Source organism: Phaethon aethereus, assembly GCF_964289735.1.
Source record: "Phaethon aethereus genome assembly, chromosome: 1".
NCBI lineage: Eukaryota > Metazoa > Chordata > Aves > Phaethontiformes > Phaethontidae > Phaethon > Phaethon aethereus.
Genome location: NC_138575.1, coordinates 190,591,882 through 190,606,552, shown reverse-complemented (window position 1 = coordinate 190,606,552; position 14,671 = coordinate 190,591,882). Strand labels below are relative to the sequence as shown.

The 14,671-nt window shown below is 42.3% G+C and overlaps 1 protein-coding gene across 1 annotated transcript in view; it reads right to left on the bottom strand.

Moving 5' to 3' along the window:
- The window catches only part of RB1 (RB transcriptional corepressor 1), a gene marked incomplete at its 5' end in the record, with an annotated part of 88,214 nt that extends 82,316 nt beyond the window's left edge, over nucleotides 1-5,898 (bottom strand). The window contains 2 exons of the mRNA XM_082001229.1: nucleotides 5,453-5,570; nucleotides 5,807-5,898. Coding sequence (XP_081857355.1) covers nucleotides 5,453-5,570; nucleotides 5,807-5,898 — 210 coding nt within the window. The remainder of the gene's footprint in view (nucleotides 1-5,452; nucleotides 5,571-5,806) is intronic.
- Nucleotides 5,899-14,671: the final 8,773 nt, after the last annotated feature.

Here is a 14,671-nt window from a genome sequence, read left to right as displayed (position 1 = left end):
GAGGAGATTGTCACAGGATGTCTCAGTTCTAGTTTGCAGTTAGAGATGTTTATTATTCTGCCAACACTGATAACAGTTTTGATGACAGCCTACAAAAGTGATCCAGGAATAGAAACTTCAAATGATGTTGTGTAAAAGAAGGTCAGGAGAAACGTCCATGAGAAATATGCAAACGCAGATGGGTACTTGAATCAAATGGGATCTAGGATGTCACAATGTAAATATGAAAACCTAATTTTTGAAGGGAAAGATGTGGAACTTGTTGGGTTACTATATATTGATTAGGATGTGGTGGCTGAGGTTAGAGAACTGTACAATGTACAAGAAACATTCTAGGATTATAGGGGAAGAAGATGTCAGGGAAAAAGAATCAAGAAGCATTCACAATAGAAAACTTATCAGAATTAAGACTTGTAGGAAAAATTTCCTAGAGAAAAATTTCTGAAAGTAAATACTTCGTAGACAGTACCCACTGTCTACATATAAGAAGCTCTGTTGTGTAAAGACAGTTAGATTCTCCATTTTTCAGCAATAACCATTTTAAATTTTCTGTTGAACATTGGCTGGAATGAAAGTTTACTACTAGTTCTCAACAGATTAAATCAAATTCAAATATAATACTAGCTAAAAGTAACAGAAGTCAATGGAAAGTATTGAACTGATGAAAATAGTTCTTCTGATATGAAAATTTCACATTACACTTTTCTTGCTTGTAGTGAGATATGCAAGGGGACATCAGTCTTTCCTCAGGATGGGCAGAAGACGAGGAAAAAAAGAAACTGTATGCCAGTTAGCTATGCTTTTAAAGTGCTAGGGCACAACACATACATGCAATATACCTACTGCTAAAATACTATCACCAGCAAGAGGCCATGGAGATGATTTATGTTTGCTTCGGGATTTTCAATAGCTGTTTGGGTTTTGTTTAATAGCAGAGGATCCTAAAATATCTGTAGTTTTGGCTCATACATCCAAAGCTTCAGTGGATTCAGGTTCAGTTTAGCTGCAGTTCTATAAATAAGAGACAAAGCTCTAGACAGAAAAAACTTTATTAGCTCGTATGTTTCATGCTTTTGCGAAAAGCAAGAAGCTTCTGCGTGTCTTTTTAAGGTGGTTTATCAACTACAATGTTTTCTTTCTCATAAGAAACTACAACCAAAAGGAACTAACTTAAATTAAATATGAAATTTTATGGATTGGAAATATTTGACCTGCTGATCATTAACTTTTTGGTCTACATAGGACAATCTTGCTACATTTAAGAACTCATTTCATTCCTCCATTTAAGCTATGGTTCGTCTTTCATGCTTTCTTCACTTAGAACATAGTTCAACTCTTGTGCAAATCAAGTGCTCTACAGATCTGCATACCAGTGTAAGTCATCAGTTGCAGAGAATTTCAGAACATAAGATGAGCAATTAGAAACAAGGAAAGATGACAAACACCTTCAGATGTTGAGACTTTGAGGGGAAAAAAATACAAGGCAGCAATAATACATTCTCGCTTCCATAGGGTACAGAATAATCACCACTGGCTTGAACTATAACACAGAAATTTATTAGTGTAGTACTTGGGGGAAAAAATCACAGGCAAAGAAAGTTAAACTAGGAAGGACTAACTATGCAGACTGCAGATCTTTCACCATCACAATTTTTTAATAGTGGGTTAGACAGACACTTGATAAAAATGACTCAGGAATTCATGAGTCGTAACTGCTGAGCAGCGGCAGGAGAACAGTGGGCCACATTTCCCAAACAGTGCTATGAACAGCAAACAAAAAAACGAAGCTCCTACCCATGCACCACATACTACAGCAAGTTGGGCTGATGAGGTTTAAGCACATCAGACCCCATGACTCAAGGTCCTTGGCAGACTTCAATTTCTACCAATTTCCTAAACAACTTCAATTTTCTTTGCAGAAGTTTGGTTCCAATTTAGTCACCATGTCATCTGTTCCTTATAGTGGTTCTTTCCAATATATTAAGCAACAATTCACCAAAGTTTCTTTTTCCTGCTTACGTTACCCAATATTCTACTTCAGATTTTCATTTTGTTGTTCTTTACCAAAACAAACAGTAGCAGAACATAAACACCCTGAACGTTTTCCTAGCAGTACTAGTATGGCTTCCAGGAGCTCTCCTAGTCTTTCTTACACCAACAATCACATGCTGCTCACCAAAGCACATTAGTAATTCCACTAAGTTTATTTACTCCATCTAGAGTTTTCCTAGAATCTGTGTATTCATCTACTATGAATCAATTACTATTGATTCATAATACAGATTTCAGAACAGTTACAAAAAAAAAAGAGTACAAGAGAAGCAAGCATCAGAGCCAATTTTCTAAGTCAACAACTCTCAGTGCATAAGAGTTTTGAAATGAAGACAGTAAAAACTACAATTCTAAAACAAATATTTTGTTTAGCTAGGTAGCTTGATTTGGTAAACAAGAGGAGTGATAGAGAGAATAAAAATCTCTGTATGACACTAATGCAAAAGCTCTTATTTATATATACACTTCCATGTTTACAATAAACTTGTGCAGGAGTTCACCAGATTAAAAAGAACTTTAAAATAAAACATCTTCCTGGTCATGCATCAGATACCTTCCTTCACACCATATACCAACGGTGATGATTCAGTATGACATTTCTGGAACCAGTGTTTGGGGTTTTGTCTCAGAGATCTCAAGTTACGATTTTATTGTAGAAGAGTGTAATTAAACTCTGGCTGTCAGAGGAAAACTTTACCACCATATTTAACAGACAGCTCTAGTGCTTTGAACAATATCTCTCTGCAAGTGTTCTCTGAACAGTCCACCCATCAAATTGCTGCAGAAACAGATTAAGTTGAAAGCACTGTAAGAAAAGCTACAGTGCAGAGCTATGCAAGGTAAGAAAGGTAATATTTCAGAGAGAAATAGGATCATAAGTAGCTCAAAGACTCAATGATCCATGTGGAAAGATGTGACACCCTAAAGGAAAAAAGCAGCGAGTCCGCCAGTTTTGGTGGTGCCAGCGGCTTCAGCGAGTGCTGGCGCACAGGATTCATTCCAGGGAGCAGCGGATACCAACCTTTCTCCTCCTGACTGATGCCTGCCTGGCCAGCAAAGACTATTTAGGTGTCTCACTGGAGTGCAGGAACATCTTAGGCCAACAGGTCACTACATCCTAGCAATCTTTTGTGTGCATGTGCAAAAAATAATTGCTTTATACTTCTAAGCTGCATACACGTTGTTTGCAGAGTCTCTTTCCACATGATTACATGCAACCTAAATGACCCAAAAAGGACAGTACTTATAGATGTTTTCACTTTAAGTCACTAAATATTCGTTGAGCAAGGATAGAGCAGGTGCCCACATCTGCATCTTGAATCTCTGCCAGTTACCACAGTACCTTATGTGTGGGCCACACTGCTTCCTAGTTAGCATTGCAAGTCCCTTCCACATCCTCTCAGGCTTGACAGGCGCAATTCTGAGATCAACCACAAAGCACAAGGCCAGTGTGCCAGTGAAAGTAAGGTTTCAGGTCTTTACGCTCTGTAAAAGGCTTGGGAATGGGATCATTACATGCTACTTCTATTGCTGTCAGTGGTCTGATGATTTAAGCTTCTTCAAGTCAAACCAACTAGAGGGTTAAACAGAAGTGTTCTGGTAGGTATTTGTCTCAGCTGGTGTCCTGCTATCTCCCTTTTTGCTTGAGAACAGAAAGCTTCTACATAAGCAGCTGCTTCTGGCCCAGTTCAGAAATGCACAGGTTAGCACTGAACCATGTTGGTTAAAACATACATAGCTGGTGCTTGCAGGACAAACCCTGGGACAGCCCCTCCAACTCATTACCTTTACCAGAGGGGAGAAAGGAATGGGTATTTAAATAGAGCCTCCTCCTGAGTCCCTGCAACCTGAACCAGAGTCACCCTGAGAAGACCTAGCTCCCCATGATAACAGCTTGACTTGGAAAGAGAAGCAGCAATTAGCCAAGCTGTTAATTTTCTTGGCTTCACATTCAAATGAAGCCTGCACTGGTCTCAGCTAGAAGTAGCAGCTCCAGTGCCTGCGAGGTCCCTGTGGAGGTACACACTTGCCAGCTTCCTCATTTCAACACCTTGCTGATAGATCAGAAAGTTTGAGGAAAAGGCCTGCATTACATTGTGGTTCAATCCAAGTCTTTTTCCTGTATGTTGAAAGGATGTCAGGATAGGGCCTCAGTTGCACTTCAGTTGCAAGACAATAAATGTTAGCTACGTCATAATGAAGATCTAGTCATTGCCCTGTTCTGAAAAGGCACAGGAAGTCATCTTCAAGTGCTGAAAGGAAGGGCTGCAAACACCCTGTGTCTTATCTAGCCACTGCTATGTAATGATCAGTGAAAAGAAAATTTCACCTGTAAGTGAAATTTGCAGAATCATACTGAAATCTGCCTCAGTTTCTTCACTCATTAGAACTGACTACTATTGCAGTTCATACAGAGGAGTGACTATGCTTTTAAGTAAATGTTGCCTGGGAACATCACAGCCAGAAATTGTATCTGTTACTGAAACAGCTGTACACAGTCTCTGCCCCACACTGTTACTGTACTGTGCTGTGAAACTCAAATGCTTCAAGAGCTGGTACACCCATACTGCAGTTTAAAAAACCACAATATGGTATTAGTAGTGACAGGAGAGCTGTGGCAGGTCAGCTCCAGCTGCAGAAGAGTAAGCAAAAGTCAAAACAAATACACAGATGCTAGTCCACACAGTGTGAATAAAATACCCCAGCTATGTATTTTTAATCTAATTCAGGTCTGTATAACAAAGCTTCAGTCATTTAATTGTATTGTAGCTGTTCTCTAAGTCAGCTTGTTGAGACAGCAGTAATACACTGAGAAAGAAAAAAAAAGTCAGGAAAGGGCATAGCATTTTAATCTGTTTATACATGCCCAATGACTAACTTTGAACGGAAATACCTCAACGATAACTACATACGGATTAACACTATGGAGTGGGAAAAAATTTTAATATATAAACATCTCTTTCTCTGCAATAACCTCCTCCAGACCCTTTCTGCAGCCTCATAAAGGGTGCCGTGGGAAGAAATACATAGAAACACATGATGAGATGACCCGTATAAAGCTGACTCGGACAAATTTGAAATAACTTGCAGTTTGAAGAATTAGCTGATCATATGGTGTTGTTTTCTACTGTCCTTTATTAGTAACTTAAAAGAATTCTTGAGTCCATACCTTTATTGGAAAACATTAACAAAAAACGGAGATATCTAGAAACCAGTTTGCATAAACTGGCACATGGCAACCTCCAACTTCAGTCTAACTGCACTTGGAAAAAACCAAAGTCGTACCGCACAAGCCTTGGTTGCAAGACACTCGGCCAGCAAAATTACGGTTTAACATTTCAGCTCGGGCAGAGGGCGGACACCACAATAGAGGGGTGAGTTACAGGCAGCAGGTACTCACCAGAGCTCCATCCACAGCCGATAAGCTCTCGTACGTCTTCCACGCTTTCTCCCTCACGCTCTCCGACGCTTTCAGAGCGTCACACAGCGCAACGAAGTCAGCTTCGCCGATTTCCAGCCTAGGAAAAGAAAAAGACATCATTCGCGGGCTCCGTGCAACACACTGGCGATATACCGGACCACCAGCTGCTGAAGGGCGCCCCGGGATGACACAGAAGAGACCGGGAAGAGGCACAAGCCGAGCCCCCGGGCCCGCCACCTCCAGCCACCGGGCAGCCCGACAGCTCCCCTAGCCCGTCCCGCCGCGGCGGCTCCCGGTCGGCGCAGGACAGGCCCGGGCCCGGGCCGCGCTTACCGGTGGGCGGCGGGCGGCGCGGAGCCGCTGTCGGGGCTGGCGCGCTGGCTCCTGGCGGCGGCGCCTGCCCTGCGGGGGAGCTTGGGCGGCATGGCGGCCCGCGCGCGGGCGGCCGTTGGGCTCCGCCGTTCGAGCGCCCGCCGCGGGCGGCAGTAACGACGGGCGGCCGGTCTGCCGCGCCGCGGCCCTCCCCCCCGCCCAAACCGCGGGAAAACTCCGTCACCGCCAGCCGCTCTGCCGTCACTTCCGGGCCGGCTGCCGCACCCCCACCCCACCCGCCGGCGAGGAGCGGCGACCGCACCCCCGAAACACAGACCGGCTCGGCGCCTCTCGGAACCCGGAAGAAGAAGCTGCCCGCGCCAGCCGCTCAGCCAATGAACGCGGTTCTTTCTCCGCAATGGCCAATAGGAGTCGGCTCCGCTTCGTGCCGCCCGGCGACTGGAGCGAGGGCGCGCCCCGCGGCGCGAGGGCGGTGGTCGCGGGCAGGGCGGGGCTCAGCTCCCTGGGGTAGCGGCGGGAGGGCGGCAGGGCCTCGCCGCTGGCAGATACCAGGGCAGTCGCCCCATTCACCGTAGCGTCTCCCGCTCTCCCAGACTCGGTTTTACAGCTGAAGTGAATCAAAGCTGAGGACGCAGCAAGGGAAGGAGCGATGGCATCCGACTGTCTCAGCCGTAGATAGCAGGTGACGGAGGGAGAAAGGACGTCTTGGCGAGGTGGTAAACACCGCTTCCTCACAAAATGAGCACCTGCAGCCTGGGCGTTAGAGAGCCTCCAGGGCCCTTCAGTCACGCCAGAGACGACAGCCGGGGTGCTTCTCATGTTTCAGGTACTCAACGAGCTGGGGGCAGTCAATACATCATCTCTATGACGTGGGAAAAACCGTAGACCTACATACACAAATTAATAATTTTACAGATGTAGAGCAAGACAGAAATTACCACTCCTTTATGACCATCTGTCAATCTAACATTCATACATTCCTAGCTAAAATACTGCTTTTAACACTGTGCATTACAATTATGTTTAATGTAAGAAATTCTCCAGTCTTTGGGCGTCTTCTGGATTTTAAGCCGATGAGTTTCAAATCCCCAGTGCCCTGATTCACAGATCTTAAAAATATCGCCTCTCCACATTTAGAAGGCAGATCACTGCTGCAAATGAGCACATTTATTTTCAGATTTTTATGATGACAACTTCTTAGAAAAACCAAGCATTTGTATGTAAAGACTCTTAGTACATGCACATATTTATCATTTGTCTATAAAGCAACTAGTTTTAGTGAGATTTCTGTCAAAGCTCTGGATTTAAAAAAAAAACATGAGTACAGCTATTGTATACAATAAAAATTCACTAGTATTTTTAAGATTCATACACTTCATTAATTTGTTCAGGCTTTTCCTTTATATTCATTAACTTATTTAAAAACAGGTGAACAGGCAATTTTTTCTGGTTCACAATTAGAATTCAGTCAATTAAAGTGAATACAGAATAAGATTTTGTAGGCAAATCAAAATATGCAAGCTCCAAATGAAATGTTTGCGCTGTAGACTGTAGTGGGATTTAGACATTCCTTATCATGATTCTAGTAAAACTTTGACAGTAACTTTATCCTGCTTCTAAACACGTTTATATACTTCTTTTAATTAGATGATACCAGATGCCGTGGACGGTTCGGAGTCTAGGACTGTGTGTCGTCTACAGTTGAACCACAGACAACTAGGCAGATCTACCAGCTTGGAAGAGTAAGCTAAAACCTTAAACCACAGATGAGTCCATTGCCCTCTCCCCACAACTGGCTTTAAGAGCACAGAAGAATTTAAAATGAGAGCAAAGCATCTCAGAAAACTTGGTCATAGCCAATGGAGACCCTCCCAGCTGGCAGCAAGAAGGAAACACGCCCTTCTGGGTAGCTTTCCTCACAGCTGCTTTAACATGCTGTTAGAGCCAGGCCCTAGATCATCCAAATGACAGGCAAAGAATTGGTGTTGCTCTCATAACCCCCTGTGCATTAGTGCTTGTGGAACGTTATACCCTTTTAAAAAGCTGACAACCAGCCTTAGTGTAAATACTAATTTTCTAAAATTGTTAGTGTGCCGAGCACCTTCTCAGATCAAATTTTATGCACTTCTTTATCAAGCAAGGCACTCAGGGCTCCCCTCCATAAGCAGGTTTAACCAAAATGTAATCTTGGAATGCTTCAGGTTACACCTGGAGGGAGAAGAAGGGAGGCAGCAAATGAATCAAGCTAAAATAACCTTTAATCCTCCATCCTGGAGCCCCATATGTAATAACTACATCTAAACTGCAGTAAGAAGACTTAACGTGTATGTATGTACTGTCGAAGAAAGGCACATGCATGTGTAAAAGCAAATGTAAATTGCTGCACTCTTTATCCCCCCTTGTTTGAGGTAGATACTCATTTGAATGTTTTAATCATGTATTTTAAAATGTTTTCTTTCAAATGGAGCTTTTGGGCTTTTGGAATAAAATGACAAGGAAAGAAGAAAAGCAGCTCTTACTGGGGAAAAAAAAAGAAACAAAGGAAACACTGCAAGGTCAAATAAAGTATTAATGATAATTTCTCATCTGACGTGACTATTCTAACCATCTTGCGACAACAGCTTTTGAAGTGTAGGTCATAGACAGATGGCAGTCTGTGAAACATTGCCCACTCAGGCAGTCCTGACTCATTGTTTCCGGCTGCTATACAATGTTAAGTAATTTTATTATCTTAATTTTCACTTAAAACTGTTGCTATAGTTTTATCATACTTGCCAGTGGGAACAGAAGTCATTCTTTCATCAAAAATTAAACCAAGCCTTTCTATTTTGACTCTTACTGCTCAGGTATGATAGAAGCTTGCTACTTTTTTAGTTTTCATAAAAATGAAACAAAGCTGGTGAGGGGTCTGGAACACAAGTCTTATGAGGAGCAGCTGAGGGAACTGGGGTTGTTTAGTCTGGAGAAGAGGAGGCTGAGAGGAGACCTTATCGCTCTCTACAACTACCTGAAAGGGGCTTGTGGCAACGAGGGTGTTGGTCTCTTCTCCCAACTAACTAGTGATAGGATGAGAGGAAATGGCCTCAAGTTACGCCAGGGGAGGTTTAGACTGGATATTAGGAAAAAATTCTTCACCGAGAGGGTGGTCAAGCATTGGAACAGGCTGCCCAAGGAGGTGGTGGAGTCACCATCTCTGCAAGTGTTCAAAAAACGTGTGGATGTGGTGCTTCAGGACATGGTTTAGGGTACATGGTGGCGCTGGATTAACGGTTGGACTTGATGATCTTGAAGGTCCTTTCCAACCTTAGTGATTCTGTGTGGTTCTGTGATTCTGTGAAATATTTGTGATGGGGAAACTTGACTTAAGTGCACCTCATGGTCTACCAGGTCTAGCTGCTTATTTCTATATTATCACAGACCTCTACCACTTAAGTTACAATTATAATAAAGTCAGTTCTTCTGGAGATGCAAGACAGAAATGTGTGCACTAAGCCCACTAAATTGGGAGCTTCTGGATATTAGGCCAACTACTAAATACTGGCAGAATTTTTGCTTGAATAAAGCCCATTGGCTGTAAAAGTCACAGATTATAAAAACATCTACCTGAATCACACCCCATTTCCCTGCCTGTAACCGGCAGAATTAACCAGGGAGAGGGCAAAACCTCTCCCAGACAGCCTTTTCTGTTCATGGACATCCCTTGCACCATGCAGCAGCCGCCAGCCCCCCCCATCAGTGTCCCTTGGAGCCCAGCTCTCCCTCTTCAAAGCCCCAGCACAACTGCTAGCAGGAGTTAGGAGGCGAGAGTCCTGCCTTGGCTCCCTGAGGCCAACTCTTCTCCAGCTGCTGCCCTACAGGCCACAGGCCTTGAGAAGGACTTTTCTGGAGCAACACACAGACTTAAGTGACGGTCCTGCTTCAGGGGTGCCTCAAGGACACTAAGGCCGTGGTTTGAACCAGGCCTTTTCCACTCCCCAGCATGACCTCTCCTGGTGACGCTGCCTTGCAATTGCACTGGCGTCAGCTCTGCCTTTGGAGCTGGAAACGGTTTCCGGGTGTGATGGGGTGAAACTGGCTGGTTGTACCCCTTGTTGGTGAGCCTGGCTCCTAATATCATTATATTCTACATAAAGACTCAGTTCAAAATATGAAGGATAGAAACCATTTCTAAAAGTTAGTACTTCTACAGTGATGTAAAATCCATAGGGACCATGACAAGCCTCAACTCATCTCTCCCTAAACAGAGAAGTATGTTATATGTTGCCTATTGTAACAGTTCAAAGCCTCCCTCTATATATACACATCATTAATAAAAATGGTATTTTCACTCCACATTTATACACATCTGTGACTTGCATTTCTCAGAGCATTATGCAGTGCACTGCTGGAGTCTCAGATACTGCAGTGATGAGTTTAAGGCAGGAATCTCTATGAATAAAGTGTTTGACCAAGTTGTTAGTGGGATCTGAAAGGACACCATGACTATTGTTGCTGGATGGAGAAATGTCTGCACGTATGAGACACTTAAATGCAAAACCTCAAGCCAGGCTGCATGGATACTTCTAGTTCTCTCCCTTTGAGATCAGTTTAGAGAGGTTTTGTATTGGTCAAAGTATTTGACTTGAGTCTGACTTTTCTTCTCTTTTTACTCAGATAATTGGATTTACCTGTTTATAGAAAATCATAACTGTAACTGTGTCATGACCTTATACATTGCTAGTTCTTTGTAAGTAAGAACGACTGTCGGAGTCATGTCTATTTTACTGATTTGTGCTAGCATTGAGGACCAGGCTACTGAAAAATAAAATCTATGACTGATGCTATTTATCAAATGAAGCCTTAGTGCAAGTGCAGTAACATCAGAAAAACTAATTCCTCCCACTACAGCTTTCCTTGCTTGTGGAAGGTTTCCAGATGTTGGTATGAAACATGCCTTTGTATGCACAGCTGCATCACACTCTGTGCTTTGTCACACAGGTACCATCCTATGTGTCCCCAGCAGGTGAAGCGCTTCTAACCCCAAACACATTCTTGCAGGTGTGGCGGGGCATCCTGCGCCCCCTCTGCAGGGCAGTTCATTTCGGTTGGCACTGCCAACTGGTAGTGAAATAAAGGTCAACAAACAAACAAACTACAACCTTCTGGCTTGCAATTATACAGACAGATTAATGACCCCGTTGTGATCCCTCCCTTCCCGTCCAGCTCAGTCCCAGGTTCTGCTTCCTCTCGCCTGCGTGAGAAAGCGTGCTCTGGCATAGGCAACACCCTGTCCTGCTGCTGGCTGTCTCTCCAGCAAGGATGTTTCCCATGCCTCCTCTTCCAAGATTTCCTAAGCCCACAAGAAGCAGAATACTTTCTACTGGAAGTAGTTCTCAGGAATCAAATTAACTTTAACCAACAACCTGAAAACCAGTTGAAAATTAGCAACCATAGCCTATAGTGAACAGAGATAGGCATTTCTCTGAATTATATCTGTGATCTTGTTTTTTTCCTTTTTGTTAAGAGTGCGCTTAAGATGATGACATTCTTTACCAAGGCATGGCAGTGAAATACCCTAAATAGGTGAAAACATTTGTGTATAGTATTTCAGCAAAACTCCTAGTGTGACAACGGCGCTATAGGTTCTTCTATGTTGCTTCCCCCACAGTAGTAAAACACTCTCCTACAACTGGAACAAACAATGCCAGTGAGACTACAGCTCTGCTAATATTTCTAAACCACAGGCTTCTGCTAACACAGGTGTGTTGGACTTCCATCCTCCCACCCAACTCATGCCAGCAAAAGTATGTACCCACCTTTCCAGCAGACAAGGCTACTCTCAGTTGATGGCTGATAAACCTCTGTTGGCTTCCATGGTACTGATTCAGCTGGAAACAATCTTCTTCAAACAAATGAAACCAGCCCCTACTTTTCACCTCTGCAAGTGCAACATCTCTGTGCCCGTTGCTTCAGGTAACCCCGCAGCTTCTCCTTGCATGAGATAACCAAACTCTTGCATTTTCGGTCTTGCAGGCCTTCAGCAAAAGCTTGCCCTGTGGCTCTTTACTAAAGCTGCAAGACTTCAACTAGAGAAGGAAGGAAGACTTGGAGCTTTTATCACGCTGTACAAGCCCAGATCATACACATCAACCGGTGACAATAGCCTTACACGTGCAAAGACCTGCTGAACATCAGAGGATGTTTGGGACCCATGAGTGAGCAACGCAGCCCTCTCTACCAAATAAACACAGTGGCATAGGACAGTGGCACTTCTTTGATTTTTCTGCTTCAGTGACAAAGCATATCACAGCATTAGGATTCATTTTCTCTCTTAAAAAGAGTTGTAAAAATATTTGCAAAGATAATTGTCCAGTGAGGTCATTTTTACACTATTTTTCTGGAATTCACTGGGCTAGAAATGTGGTTTTCTTCACTATAGCAATGGCCATGTTTGTTTATTATACTCTTTTTTATTTAAAAAACAAAAAAGGAAAAAAGCCCAAGCAGCTCCTAGAGCTAGTTTTATGGTTTGTGTTCCATGCTTTATTGACTCTGTCTAAGAGGGCAGAAGTTCCAGCAGGAACTTTTCCTGCACTCGGGGGTTTTAGGTCTTCTTCCCATACAAGCTGCCTGGCATTTAATAAGACATGAGCACATAGTGGGAGCCTTCCCTCAGTGCAGGCGAGTTTCTCCCTCCTTCCCCACGCTTATTTTCACACTACTGATAGAAATAAATTTCCTTCCACCATCCAACAGGCTCAAAAGTTATTAGGGACACAGGCATGCAGCATCATCATATAAACCCCCTGTCTAGAAGAACAAATTTATTTCTCCCCACCTCCACCACCCCTTCAGCAGCCTCATTTGCTGGTGTCTCTGTTAAAGGACACACCAGAGATCACAGAATTTCAAAATACTGAATTGTATTTTGAAAACAAGTTGAAGACAATGTGAGGCTTACTTAAAAATTAACATTTCATGTTTAACTTTTGGAAATTAGGGATGGTACACTCATGAAAAGGTAGGAAATACGCTTAAAAACTTCAGCATGAATCTTGCGTCATACAGGGCTCCAAAGACCGCACTAGTAACCCTGTCCTGACATATATTTGACTTTTATTGCAAGCACACAATTGCAACATCCTGACAGTCTGTAGCTAAAGTTTTCCCAGTGGGTTTTCCAGCTTGCTTACCTCTACACCAGTGTGTCGCTATGTAAATATAATTTATACATGAGCATCTAACCTCTAGCTACGTGAGGCTTTATTGGATGTTCATGACTGCCATGCACCATCAAGAATGGATTTAAAAAGTCCAGCTTTTGGAAAGTAACAATTATACTTTTCTTTTTCTATATAATGCACCTACGCTGAGACTAAACTGTAAATTAAGCCAAATGCAGATGGAGAAGAAAAAAAAAGTATTGTGTATTTAAGAAACTTCCTTTAAAACAAATTATTTTATCTCGATCCAAACATTCACAATAGCAGGAAGCTGGATGATAGCATGTTCACAACTGTAGAATAGCTCCAAAACCAGTAAGGCATCCTCCCACTATAATAAGAAAAGATCCTTTAAAGGATGAAAAATAAGATTAGTCTAAAGCCTCTTGACTCAAAGTTAACCTAAGACAAAAGATTTGGACGCCTATGGTGCATATTATTTAAAAGTCAGTTTAAAGAGCTGGGTTTTTTGCAAATAAATATGGAAATATTCTATTAAACATTCCCACTTTCCTGATAAATCAATGCTCAAAATTTTGTCAGAAAGACGAGTCAGTTCCCATGTCATGGCAGCTTAGAAGTCGATTTTGGGGAGAATTTTCCAGCCTTCTTTTTGAGTGTTACTCCCGCTTTGTCTCTCCCGTAATTTTTCTTGCAGCCAGCTTCAAAACAGCAGGTACAATGATACATCTTATCCTGCGCTCTCCTCTACAAAAGTTGCCATTACAAAGATCCCAATCATATAAAAAAATTGAATCTGCCTTCAAGAATAGCAGTTTTAAACTGTAAATGGCACAATACAGAACGGTATTAGCGATATTTGAGCTAGCTCCGGATTAACTGGCAAAGCTCAGTGGCACAGGCTGACAAGAATGCCATGAAGGTGAACGAAGGGAAATGCAAAGTCCTGCATGTAGTGAACACTCCCGTCTCTCAGCTGGGTCAGCCTGACTGACGGCACACTCTAGATTACGTACATCATTTGACAAATACTTGGGACAGGGATTTCAGACAGTAGCAACGTGTTAAGTCAGCTTTGGATCTCCACTCTGATTGCAGGCATTGTGGAAATACCAACCCAGAATTTAAGCAAACAGCAAAAGATTGCCTTTAAATGAAAAATGAACAGAAAAACATGCTTCTCTGTTTATATTTCATTTCTCAGCTATCACCTATGCTGTTTTATCTTCTCGCTTTTAAAAATAGTACTCCAAGCAAAAAGCATTAATTTTAAATTTCAATTTAACTGTAGTCCCCTCCTCTAAAAAAAAAAAAAAAAACCCAGTAATAGCAAAAGAAAACACAAGACTTTTAGACAAACAGGTTTATAAGGTTTATTTTCCATTGCACATACATGGATTATATACAAGTTAGTAACATAAGTTACTTCTTAATTTTCTAAAAGATTGTTACAGCAAACACTTGCCATTTTAAAACATCAAGTCAGAAATCAATCTAAGAAGGTAAATATAACAATATTTTAAAACCAAAACAAATTGCACTTTGTTAGGGAGAGTCAAATACAGGTTTGTCTATATGCTGTAACAAACGATATAGCAGGTAATATTACAGTTAGAAGTAGCTCTTGCAGTCCATTTGTACATTAATAATTCATCTCAATTTTACTTAATTAAAAACTGGATATTTCAAAGACTTTCTCTTC